The following is a 12,469-nucleotide window of genomic DNA, read 5'->3' on the forward strand; positions in this document are numbered from 1 at the left end:
GCTTCTTAGTACTTAGAAAAAAGTGCACATGATTTACATAATCACTCTATCAGAGATTTCCAGATGTAGCAACATAACATTGTTCCTCATAGTTATTCAACAAAAAAAAACCAAANGATTGTCCTGTCAGACTGTCATGTTCAGAATTTGTCCATTTCTTCTCTCATAATAGTTTATTATAGCTCTTGGTTTGATCACACTCTTNGATGGTTAAAGTAGAGAGAACCTGGGTCTTTCCTGTTAATGTNCTATGAGATGATACTGAATGTAATGTTTCCTTTGGATCGGAGTTAGCCCATCCCTCTCACCTTTCACTAACTCTCTTCTACACTTACAGGCAGAGAATATGGTGAAAGGCAATGCTTGAGGCCTTGCCTCTTTGGGTCAGGCTGCTTAGAATTGGTTAGGAAACTCAGATGAATTTTTGACCACGATGTTCCACTTTGCAATTCATGATACTGATGAGGAAGTATAGGAAGAGTGAAAAATCACAGAAATACAGGAACAAGGAGATTCATCTTTTTTGTTTTCTTCACATACAATGGACGAGAACAAAGTGTACACACATGACCAATGAACTATCCACGAAATGGCAGGAAATATTAAAGTGCACACGAATAGCAACGTCCTTATTGGTCTGTGTGTGTGTAAGGGAAGACAATGCTAATGGAAGTAATACAAGATAGTTTCTTTGTCTATAATTTAACAGTTGTTTCTCAGAAAATCTTGTAAAAAAATTTCTTGGGGGGTGGGGAGATAGTCAGATCATTTAGAGGACCTGAATTTGGTTCTCAGCACCAGTGTGAGTTAGCTCACAGCTGTTTATATGTCTAGCTCCAAGAGACCCAATTAAATTTTCTGGCCTTCTTAGGAACTGATTTAAGTGTAAATATCCATAGTCAGAAACCTACATGCACATTCAAAACTAAATATCTTTAGACAAACAAAATAAACAGACTTATGATCTAGGCACTTGATCACATCCTCTGTATCTGTGAAAACTGGGGTTTTGTTGTAAGCTTTTGTAACTGGCAAGGGTCATGAAGGCAAGAAGCAATGGAACCTGATTAACATGAAAGCACTACAGTACTGCTTATAATCTCTCAGTGTTAACACTCTTTTCTCCCCATCCACATGACTGAAGGGCAATGTGCAAAAGATATTTCAGATATTTTTGCAAATATTTGGAGCCAGAAAAATTGATTGCATAGTGAAAAACACTTCCTTTCCAATCATGAAGAATAGCAGCATATTCAACTCCTTCACCCCCCACTATCCCCTAAAGAGACAGACAGAGAGAAACAGCGAGACAGAGCATATGACTGGCCCAAATGTTAGTATACCACTGCTGAGAAAAGGTAAGTATAGCATTGCTGAGTAAAACTGAGTCACATCAAGTTTGTATTATATAAGTCAGGTTGAGCAGGGTGGTGGATGTGCATGCCTTTAGTGCCAGCACCAGGGAGGCACAGGTAGGTGAAACTTGAACCAGCAGCCTGTTCTACAGAGCAAGTTCCAGAATAGCCAGTGCTGCATGGATAAGAACCCTGACTCTGAAAAACCAAACCAAACCAAACCAAACCAACCAACCAACCAACCAACCAATCAACCAACCAACCAAAAAAGAACAAAACAAAAAACCAAAAAACAAAAACAAAAAAACTGCAAACCCCAAATATAAAACCAACCAGCTAAAGAAACAAACAACTAAATAAAAAACCAAATCATAAATCATTTGCGTTTTCAATATTAATTTAATGAAACACTAAAAACAGTTGCTTCATGGTGCTTGACATTCCTGTATTATCTCATGTCCCTTTAGAGGGCCTTTCCCATAGTTGTCTACTCCCTTATCCGTACAGATCCATGGTCAAGGCCAGTAGACAGTAATCTTCACTCCTTCCTCATTTCTCCATAATATCCAAGTGGACTTTCCACGTACATAAGAAATTTAGGTTAAATAGTACTTAGAGTTTTAATTTTTATTATTGGGAGGTTTAAAAGAGACAAACTCTGGCAGCTTATGATCACTAGTATTCTCTGTATTTGTCATGTCACAGATGTGGTGATGAAATTATCTACTATGTTAATGTACTCTGAGAAAAGCGGTTGGGAAATAGAATGCAGTAACCCAGGTGTTATCCATGGGTTTTTAAACTGTGTCATGCAAACCAACTCCTAATACATTCGGAGTGTAGCTTCACTTGTTTCCTATGACCAATTAGAGGTGAAGAACAGATTCCTGTGTCCAGAGGCCAATGTGTTTCGGGTGTTTATTGTGTATGGACAAGCGAAGGCACACATCTGTGGAGGCCAGAGGATGACCTGAAGGAGGTTGTTCTCTCTGCTGTGTAGAACCAGTCATCAGTCTCAATAACAAGGGGGTATGCTGAGTTACCTTGCTGCCTCTGGTTATGGCCAGTGTTATGACCATGACATGGTGGTATAGATTTGCCAGTTTGAATTTTGGTGCGGCACTGTGGGAAGGTACATGAGGAGGAGGAGCTGAGAGGTGTCCCTCTTCATCTGGAGGCTGATAGGAGAAGTCTGTCTCCCATGTGGCTAGGATGAGCATCTCATGGACCATACCCACAGTGACACACCCCCTCCAACAAGCCTATGCCTGGACCAATAGGGCCACACCTTTTAGTAGTGCCACTTTCTGAGCCAAGCACATTGAAAACACCACAGATGGGTAGTTATTTTTTCCTCAAAGGTATTAGAGTTCATTTTCAATGTAGGAGTAACAAGCCCTTGACATGGATCTAGTAGAGACATGATCTTTTTTTTTTTCTTTTTCCTTTTTTTTTCTTTTTCTTTTCTTTTCTTTTATTTATTTATTTATTTATTTTTTTTGAGACATGATCTTTAATCAGGGGGCTGAGATGCCAAACCTACTTTTGTTTCAGGAATATTGTTTCTAAATAGAAAACTTCTATGTTTTCAGCAGAAAATTTGGCTCAGTATGTGTGCCATCTATTATTACATGAGGCCTGGATTCTACACTTGTTTTTTTTTTCTTTCATGGTGACAGCTACTAAACTAATATAATACTTTGTGACATGCTGTAACTCATACAGAATTCCCATGCCATTACTAATACTCTATGAAGATCCTAACAGTGATTTTAACTAAAACATAAGTTTTTTTGAGCCCACAGTATAAGCAAAAACAAATACTAATTTTCACATGTTTTAACACCATTAACTTCAATATTGAAATCACTGAAGATTATAGTGCAATAGAAAATAGATTTATGAAAAGTGGCAGGAGAAATGAGAAAAGAAAAATAGGTAAGATATAAATCAAGGACCTTTGTTCTGAATTTCAAAGACAAAAAGTAAAACCTCGGGTCGCGCGCTCTTTTCTCGGGACGGTGGAGGCCGTGTAGCGACGCCCGGACTCTTGAGCAAAGAACTGTGGCCAGAGGTGGTCGGGGTTAGTGAGGACGGGGAGGCAGACACTTGGCTGTGTTCAAATCCAAGTCAAGGGCTCAAAAATGCAGAGCAATAAAGCCTTTAACTTGGAGAAGCAGAATCATACTCCAAGGAAGCATCATCAGCATCATCACCAGCAGCACCATCAGCACCATCAGCAGCAGCAGCACCATCAGCAGCAGCAGCACCATCAGCAGCAGCAGCAGCACCAGCAGCAGCAGCAGCAACAGCCACCCCCACCAATACCTGCAAATGGCCAGCAGGCCAGCAGCCAGAATGAAGGCTTGACTATTGACCTGAAGAACTTTAGGAAACCAGGAGAGAAGACCTTTATGCAGCGTAGCCATCTCTTTGTGGGCAATCTTCCCCCTGATATTACTGAGGAGGAAATGAGGAAACTTTTTGAGAAATACGGAAAAGCAGGCGAAGTTTTCATTCATAAGGATAAAGGCTTTGGCTTTATTTGCTTGGAAACACGAACCCTAGCAGAAATTGCCAAAGTGGAGCTGGACAACATGCCCCTCTGTGGGAAGCAGCTGCGAGTGCGCTTTGCCTGTCACAGTGCATCCTTTACAGTCCGCAACCTTCCTCAGTACGTGCCCAACGAAACTGCTGGAAGAAGCCTTTTCTGTGTTCGGCCAGGTGGAGAGGGCTGTAGTCATTGTGGATGACCGAGGACCGCCCTCAGGGAAAGGCATTGTTGAGTTCTCAGGGAAGCCAGCTGCTCGGAAAGTTCTGGACAGATGCAGTGAAGGCTCCTTCTTGCTGACCACATTTCCTCGGCCTGTGACTGTGGAGCCTATGGACCAGTTAGATGATGAAGAGGGACTTCCAGAGAAACTGGTTATAAAAAACCAGCAATTTCACAAGGAGAGAGAACAGCCACCCAGATTTGCACAACCTGGGTCCTTTGAGTATGAGTATGCCATGCGCTGGAAGGCACTCATTGAGATGGAGAAGCAACAGCAGGATCAAGTGGACCGGAACATCTAGGAGGCTCGTGAGAAGCTGGAGATGGAGATGGAGGCAGCTCGCCATGAGCACCAGGTTATGCTAATGAGGCAGGATTTGATGAGACGTCAAGAAGAGCTTCGGAGAATGGAAGAGCTGCATAACCAAGAGGTTCAGAAGCGAAAGCAGTTAGAACTCAGGCAGGAAGAGGAACGCAGGCGCCGTGAGGAAGAGATGCGCCGACAGCAAGAGGAGATGATGCGCCGACAGCAGGAAGGATTCAAGGGAACCTTCCCTGATGCGAGAGAACAAGAGATACGGATGGGCCAAATGGCTATGGGAGGTGCTATGGGCATAAACAATAGAGGCGCCATGCCCCCTGCTCCTGTGCCACCTGGTACTCCAGCTCCTCCAGGACCTGCCACTATGATGCCAGATGGAACCCTTGGATTGACCCCACCAACAACTGAACGTTTTGGCCAAGCTGCAACAAAGGAAGGAATTGGAGCAATTGGTGGAACTCCTCCTGCATTCAACCGTCCAGCTCCAGGAGCTGAATTTGCTTCAAATAAATGCCGCCGATATTAAAGTTGCATTGTCTAGTTTTCTGCAGGCCTTAAAAGAAGGGTCCTTTTTGGACTAGCCAGAATTCTACCCTGGAAAAGTGTTAGGGGTTCTCCCCAATAGATAGGTCTTCCCTGCTTTTACTATTCTAGGGAGTATGCTTGAAGGCAGAGGGGCAAGGGAGGTGTGGTATTTAACAATTCAAAGTCTGTGGTATAGTGCTTTATCAAGTCTGTTTGGTGCATTCCTGAAGTATATTGTTGAGGGCCTGGAGAACCATGGCAAAATGGACTCAGAACTCCATTAATCTTGATCATTCCTCTCTCTCTCTCTCTCTCTCTCTCTCTCTCTCTCTCTCTCTCTCTCTCATGTTTTAATTACTTTCCCATCTTTATTCCCCTCAACCTCTGAGACACTGCCATATATACCACAAAACATAAACATCCTCAATGACCTAGCCCCATCCCTCCATTCACTCCCAGGTAAGAATTCAGACAAATGTCCACAGAGGTTACAGCATACATACGGTTCTGTTCTATCTCATATATGACCCCTTCATGTCCTAAGGAAGACATTTTCTCTTAGAGGTTTTCATTTTAGTATATCTTAAAAGAATCTTGTGTTACCTTGCCTCCATNTTTTTCTTGGGTAAGAACTACACTTTGTGTCTCTGATGTTGCTGTTCACAGCTTTTCTTGATAGGCCTAGTACAATCTTGGGAACAGGGTTGCTGTGTGTTGAAGGCCTGACAGTAGCTCTTAGTCTTGCCTATCTNAGGTAGCTACGCTGTGCATTTTTATTGGTGTACTATGATTTGTTCCTGATACCTTCAATTTGGAAAGCTTTCTGAGAAATGGAGAAGTAATGCAGCATCACCTTATTAAAACACATTTGAAGCTTTTTTTTTTTTAAAAAAGGAAAACCTCAAGCACCAGATTGAAACACAATATTTATTTATTTTTATTTCATGTGTATGTGTGATATACTGTGTGTCAGTGTACCCCATGTGTGCAGTGCCCATGAAAGCCATGAAAGAGCACCAGGCCCTCTGAAATTGTAGTTATCAATAGTTGTTAGCTGCCAAGTGGGTGCTGGGAATAGACTTTGTTTGCTGTGCATACATAGAAACTGATCTTAGCTACTGAACTATTTCACAAGTTATTCCTATGAAGGCTGGATGAGGTAGTCCAGTAGGAGGCGAAGGAGTCAGAGACGTCCCACTTCCTATGTTACAAGTAACACAAAACTAAGCTGAGGATTAACGACATTTTGCAGAGGTCTTAGTTCAGACCCATGCAGGCTCTATGATTGACTCCACCCTGTGAGCCTCTATAAGCCTTGCTTAGTTGATTTTATGGGCCGTGTTCTCTTGGTGTCCTCTACCACTCTGGTTCCTATAGTTCTTCCTCAGCCTCTTCCTTAGGGTTCCCCAAGCTCCATCTAATGTTTGGCTGTGTGCCTCTGCCTCTGCTACCAGTAGATACTAGAAAAAAATTGTGTGAGCACAGAATATCATTAGGAAAGCTTTCATTAGACTTCATTAATTTTTATTTAGCCAGTAGTGACTAGGTCTTCATGATATCCAGTTTCCAATTTTTTGGGCATCTAGGCAGTGTCATACATGGACTCCATTGTGTTGTGTGGGCCTCAAGATAGATTTGTTATTGGTTGCTCACATCCACAAGCTCTGAGACATCATTGCTGCAGCACAACTTGAAGACAAGACAGGTTGTATTTGCAATGTTTTGTGGCTGGGCTGGTGGACCAGTTCCACCACCAGGAGTTTTTTATGTTTACAGAAGATTGTCAGAACACACTCAGTCATCCATTTCTTGAAGTTCTAACTAGGGTCATACTCCTAAATTCAGGAACTTTCCATTGTACTAGGTTTCTACATCACTCTCCAAATGCCCCCAATTCCATGTGTCTCTCTCCTATACTTTCTCTCTCTCTCTCTCTCTCTCTCTCTCTCTCTCTCTCTCTCTCTCTCTCTTTTTTCAGTCATCTTTCTCCCATATGATTTCCCTGCAAACTTGCCTATAGTTCAACTGCAAAATTTGTTTCATTTCTCCTTTACAGGACAATCCATGAACCCCGTTAAGCCCCTTTTCTTACTTATCCTCTTCAGGTCTGTGAACTGTAGTGTGATTATTCTTTACTTATCTGCTAATATCCACTCATAAGAGAATACATACCACACTTATTTTTCTGGGTTAGGATAGCCTTACTCAGGATGATTTTTTTCTACTTCTGTGAAGGCACCACATACCCATGCTTGACACAGTGAAAACATGAGAAGAAAGTTCGTAGCAGGAGGCACCTTCATAGAGAATCTAGAGAAATCGCATATTAGCAACTTAATAGTACTCTTGAAAAATTTAGATAAAAGATAGAAACACACCCAAGAGGAGTAGATGGTAGGAAATAACAAAACTCATTGCTGAACTTAATGAATTAGAAACAAAGAAAGTGACTGAAGGAATCAACAAATCCAAGAACTGGTTCTTTGAGAAAATCATCAAGATAGACAAGCCCTTAGTCAAACTAAGCAAAAGGCAGAAAGACAATATCCAAATCAACAAAATCAGAAATGAAAAGGGAGACATTACAAGAGACGTGGAGAAAATCCAAAGAATCATATGATCTTATTTTAAAAGCCTGTACTACACAACAGTAGAAAATCTAAGTGAAATGGATGGTATTCCTCATAGACTCCACTTATCAAAGTTGAAAGAGGATCATGTAAATAAAAAAAATAACCAGTATAGAATTAGAAGCAATCATCAAAAGTGTACAATAAAACAAAAGCCCAGAGCCAGATGGCTTTAGGCAGAACTAAATTGGCCTTTAAATAAGAGCTAATAACAATGCTCCTCACATTATACCACAAAATAGACAGAAAAAGAACATTGTGAAACTCATTCTACAAGGTCATATTAACTCTGATATCTAAATGACACAAAGACTCAACAAAGAAGTACAATTACAGACCAATACCTCTTATGAACATGGACGCAAAAATACTCAAATACTCACAAATCAAGTCCAAGAACTCATCAAAGACATCATCCTTCATTATCAAGTAGGCTTCATCTTGTAGATGTAGGGATAGCTCAATATATAAATTCATCAATGCAATCCCATTAGAAACAAACTGAAAGAAAAAAATTCACAGGAACATCTCATTAGATTGTGAGAAGGTCTTTGAAAAAAATCGAACACTCCTTTATGTTAAAAGTTTTAGTGAGTTCAGAAATACAAGGCATATACCCCAAATAATAGAAGCAATACAGAGAAAGTCAATAATCAACAACAAATTAAATTGGGAGAAAATGAAAGCAATCACACTAAAATCAGGGAAAAGAAAAGGCTGCCCACTCTTTCCCTTTCTATTCAATACAGAACTTGAGGTCCTAATGAGAGCAATAAGAGAACAAAAGGAAATCAATGGGATACAAATTGGAAGGGAAGAAGTCAAAGTATAACCATTCATAGGTGACATGGTAGTATACATATTAGCAACCCTATAAATGATATATTAGAAATCGTATGGCTGATAAATAACTTCTGCAAAGTGGCTGGATAGAAAATATGTCAAAGAAATAAGTTGCTGTCTTGTATGAAACTGATAAACAGGCTTATTTGTGAAGGCATGCTAGCAGAATCTCAGCCAGTGTTGGGTCCAGGAGAAACAGCCTTCTCTCAAGATGGTTTTCAGTGAAACAAACATCTTTATTGGCGGTGGCATAGTCTATATAATCCTCCAAGAGTAGGTAGAATTTTTTGGGATGAGTGTACATCATTGGCAGTGGCCAAGTTGCTGGGACTGCTTCATTTGCATGATTAGGAATTCCTGGTGCTAGCTGGACATGTTCTTATAAGGAGATAGGAAGCTTACCCTGCATCCTGGCCACTAGGCTACATGACTACTTCAGGATGGCAGAGCTGGGGGATGGACTGGCTCTGTGTGTGGGTAGATGCAGTCCTAGAGCAAGGCAGGATCAGTCCTTCTCTTGCTGGTATCAGGATGAGATTTTTAAGGTTTGCACACGTTTTGACCTTACTCTTCCTCTGTAATATCTCCCCTAGTCACATGGATTTCCAGACCCACAATGACGAGTAGAGACCAAGGACCCCTAGGATCCCTAAAGATCAGCAGTAAGGGAGAAATGGTGGGGAAGGTTAGAGTCATAAGTTCTATGACATGCCTCAACCAGAGCCGAGATTCCACAAAGGAAATGTGAAATAAAATAAAAGTACAGTCTAGAATATATAAGCTCACAAATGTGACCACCAGCATCAGGATGGTGTGGGCTGCTCTGGTTTCAGCATGGCCTGTGTTTTTGTGGTTAGGATTATGTATGTAGTGCATTCTCTGGTGGTGTCTGTTTAAACGAATCACCATGGTGACACTTGTCCAGGCCATGATGCCAATGAATATTATGTCATGGGAAAAACGAAAGAAATTCACGTCTACACTAACCCTAGAGGTGTAGCACATCCACTTGCCTTTAGAGTCAGTGTAGTTGTGTGATTTCTGTGGACCACTGACATTCATTGGGATGTAAACATTATTTAAGACACTCAAAAACCAGCAGCTGTAACAAGAATAGCTCACAACCTTGGGGGTTATTTCTCTGAACATGACCCTAGCCCAGGTACCAGGAACAAGAGTGACAAACTGGTAGGTGCTGAGGACACAGGTGGAGCACATGATTGTGCCTCGAGCCGCAATGTGAAAGAAGTGTGCAAGTTTACATCTGAGGTCAGTTGGAGGCTTCCTTGGAACAAAATCAATCAGGTCATATAAATATATTGAGAGAAGGAGCATGAATTCATTGGCCACAGCCAAGTTGGTTAGAATGACCTGTATGGGCCTCAGTCGGGAGTCAGTCAAGATTGGAGAGAAATTATGGACAAACAGAAGGATGTTGCCCAGAATCCCAACCACAACCTGGCAAAGCAAAAGGATCTGAAGAGCCAACTCTTCCATGGTTTTCAGGGTTTTATTCTGAGACAACATGGAGATGGCTTCATAGCACAGTGGTGTAGGGAATCAGGGTGGACAGTGCTGTCTTCAAGAATCTTCTCAATTATCTGAGATTTTCAATTGATTTGGAGACTTTTTTTTTGAAATGCTGTCAGTGCTTTGTCACACTACAGTAGATTTTTCTGGAAAACAATGAATGGACATTGATCCAGAATATCAACTTCAGACTTATCTTCCTTTCCTTTCACTCATGATGTAAGTGTGTGTGTGTGTGTGTGTGTAATGCAACTCTATCTCTGTTGGTCAACAGGATGACACATATCTTAACACAGCATGGGCTCTGCGTATGTATACATGCATATTTGTAGACAGGAGTGCATTTTTTTGCTTCATGAGAATTGACATCATTCCTTAAGACATACAAATTTGTTGTTGGAGAGATGCTTCTGGATCTAATGACCTCTACTCAGCTTCGTGGCGCTTTATTCATGTATTTCCAGTCATACACACAAGCAAAACAGTAACAGGCATAAAATAAAATAAGTATATTTTTTTACAAATTTGATCAAGTGTTGGAGAGATTTCTCAGCAGTGAAGAGCACGTCCATGTGGTGCAATGGGCTACGCGCAGACAGCCTGGTTTCCAGTCCAGGCTAGATCTTGAATCCCGAAATCCGGCAGTGATAATTCACTTATATGGGAAGGAAGGAGTTCTCTCATGTCTCCTGGACCCTGGCTCCTGTTGGAGTTACTGCCCCCACAACTCCCACAGTAGAGGTGTGGCTATCAGCCACTTAGGAATAGCACCAAGTTCTCCTACGTGCAAATAAGGTTTCCCCCAAACTCTCAGTCCAAGCCAATGAGAGGGGCTTGCTGTCAAACCCTACATCATCTCCAGAACTGTATATAGAGAAAGCCAGGCAGGGAATTAAAGGTGTGCGAGAACTATTCCTTTGTCTGAGCCTTTTGTTCCAAGAGCTGTAACACTTGGGAAGAGAGCTCTCCCGAAGAGCCGGCAGAGGCCTCGCAGCACTCCTCACTGGAGCCTGACCTGACTCAGTTCAGAGGGGCTTGGAGTTACTGGAGTTGCTGAAGGACCTGGAAGTGGTGGCAGAGGCTTTGTCTCCCTGCCTGCACTCATTTCCCCTTGCTGGGGTCTTCTCACACGGCCTGGGTAGAGATCTCCTTGGAAAACCTCTGGTACCCAGGCCCACACTTCCAGATGACCTGTGTTCAATTTCTACCACTGTCATGGCTACTTAAAACTGTGTGTAACTCCAATTCCAGGGGATTTGGACCTGCCCAGTCATACATGCAGGCCAAACACCGGTGCACATAAAATAAAAATATATAAAGAAATCTTTAAAAATGTAACATAAAATTAAAATCCATGGCTTATAGAAGAATGTGAATAAGGAACTGAGAAGTTGGCTGAATGGTTAAGGACACTCTCTGCTTTTAGGAAGGTCCTGAGTTCAACTCAAGGCAACAACTAAAAACCAGTTATCTAATTTATATATGTCACAATAAAGTACAGTTTCAAATAAGTGCTGAGCCATGAAATAGACATGTCTTTAATCTAATGAAATCATTGACACAATTAGGTAAATTTGGGAGAGAAAGGCAAAACCATTCTAATGACTAATGTTCACTTTGGAAGATACCATGGATTGCAGGAGGGAGAAGAGAACTTTAAGCAGAAATTTAAAATTGCAGATTTCTCACCTGCTTAGGACCAGCAAAGATGGGGCTGCTCACAGAGATGTAGGCCAGCTCCTGAACAGCTACTGAAGAAATGTAGCTCTAAGGTCCTCTCCGTTTGAAGAACATCTTTGTGTATCCATTTCCTAAGACAGATTCAGAGAAGTGCCTTCCTCTCCCATTAAGTGCTGTGCCGATTGCTGGATGAAGCAATATATATATCAGAGCTCATAAAGGGACAGTGTCAGGTCCTGAAATCCTTCAGAGAGTCCATTCCCTTGTTATCTGTGGTGTTATTGAATATGACTGTATGGGTACATTAACTTTTAATGAAAGAAAAGACATTTATCCCAAAGGCAAATCACCATTTTCACTTTCTGGTAATTGATGATGCCCAAGAGTTTGCTATATTATCATGAGTAGTAGAGCTGAAGTTACACGTTTTCCTTGTTTCCTTAGGGAGGATTTAAGTGGTAAAGTGGTGTTGGCATCAAGTGTAGAGAGGTGCTCTTTAGGGGAGATCAAGAGATATGTTAGGCTTATTTCCATGGGTATGTGTGCACATTACATAATATGATTTCACCATGCAAAATCTGGCTGACATCAAGTCCTTCCAGATAGACCATCACCAGGCAGTCTGGAATCTTGTATTTTCCCATGTGTGGAGAAGAGCATTTTAGTCTGGCAAATCAAACAACTGAGGCCTGTGTTCCCCACCATGACTTCTTTTTTTTTTTTTTTTTTATTTTCTTTATTTACATTTCAAATGCTATCCCGAAAGTTTCCCATACCCCTCCCCCACCTCTGTTCCCCTACCCACCCACTC

General features: G+C 41.5%; 1 protein-coding gene and 1 pseudogene across 2 annotated transcripts; one reads left to right on the forward strand and one right to left on the reverse strand.

Moving 5' to 3' along the window:
- The first annotated feature begins 3,404 nt into the window (after positions 1–3,404).
- Positions 3,405–4,976, forward strand: LOC110315341 (annotated as a pseudogene). Its single transcript, XR_002380211.2, has one exon. The product of XR_002380211.2 is annotated as a non-POU domain-containing octamer-binding protein pseudogene (transcript).
- Positions 4,977–8,257: 3,281 nt separating this feature from the next.
- LOC110315342 (vomeronasal type-1 receptor 4-like) lies at positions 8,258–10,071 on the reverse strand. The gene has a single exon (XM_021189419.1). The coding sequence runs from the start codon at positions 9,973–9,975 to the stop codon at positions 9,013–9,015; it is 963 nt and encodes a 320-aa protein (XP_021045078.1). The 5' UTR covers positions 9,976–10,071; the 3' UTR covers positions 8,258–9,012.
- Between the last annotated feature and the right edge of the window lie 2,398 nt (positions 10,072–12,469).

The sequence above is a fragment of the Mus pahari genome, unplaced genomic scaffold, assembly GCF_900095145.1.
Source record: "Mus pahari unplaced genomic scaffold, PAHARI_EIJ_v1.1 scaffold_9075_1, whole genome shotgun sequence".
Lineage (NCBI taxonomy): Eukaryota > Metazoa > Chordata > Mammalia > Rodentia > Muridae > Mus > Mus pahari.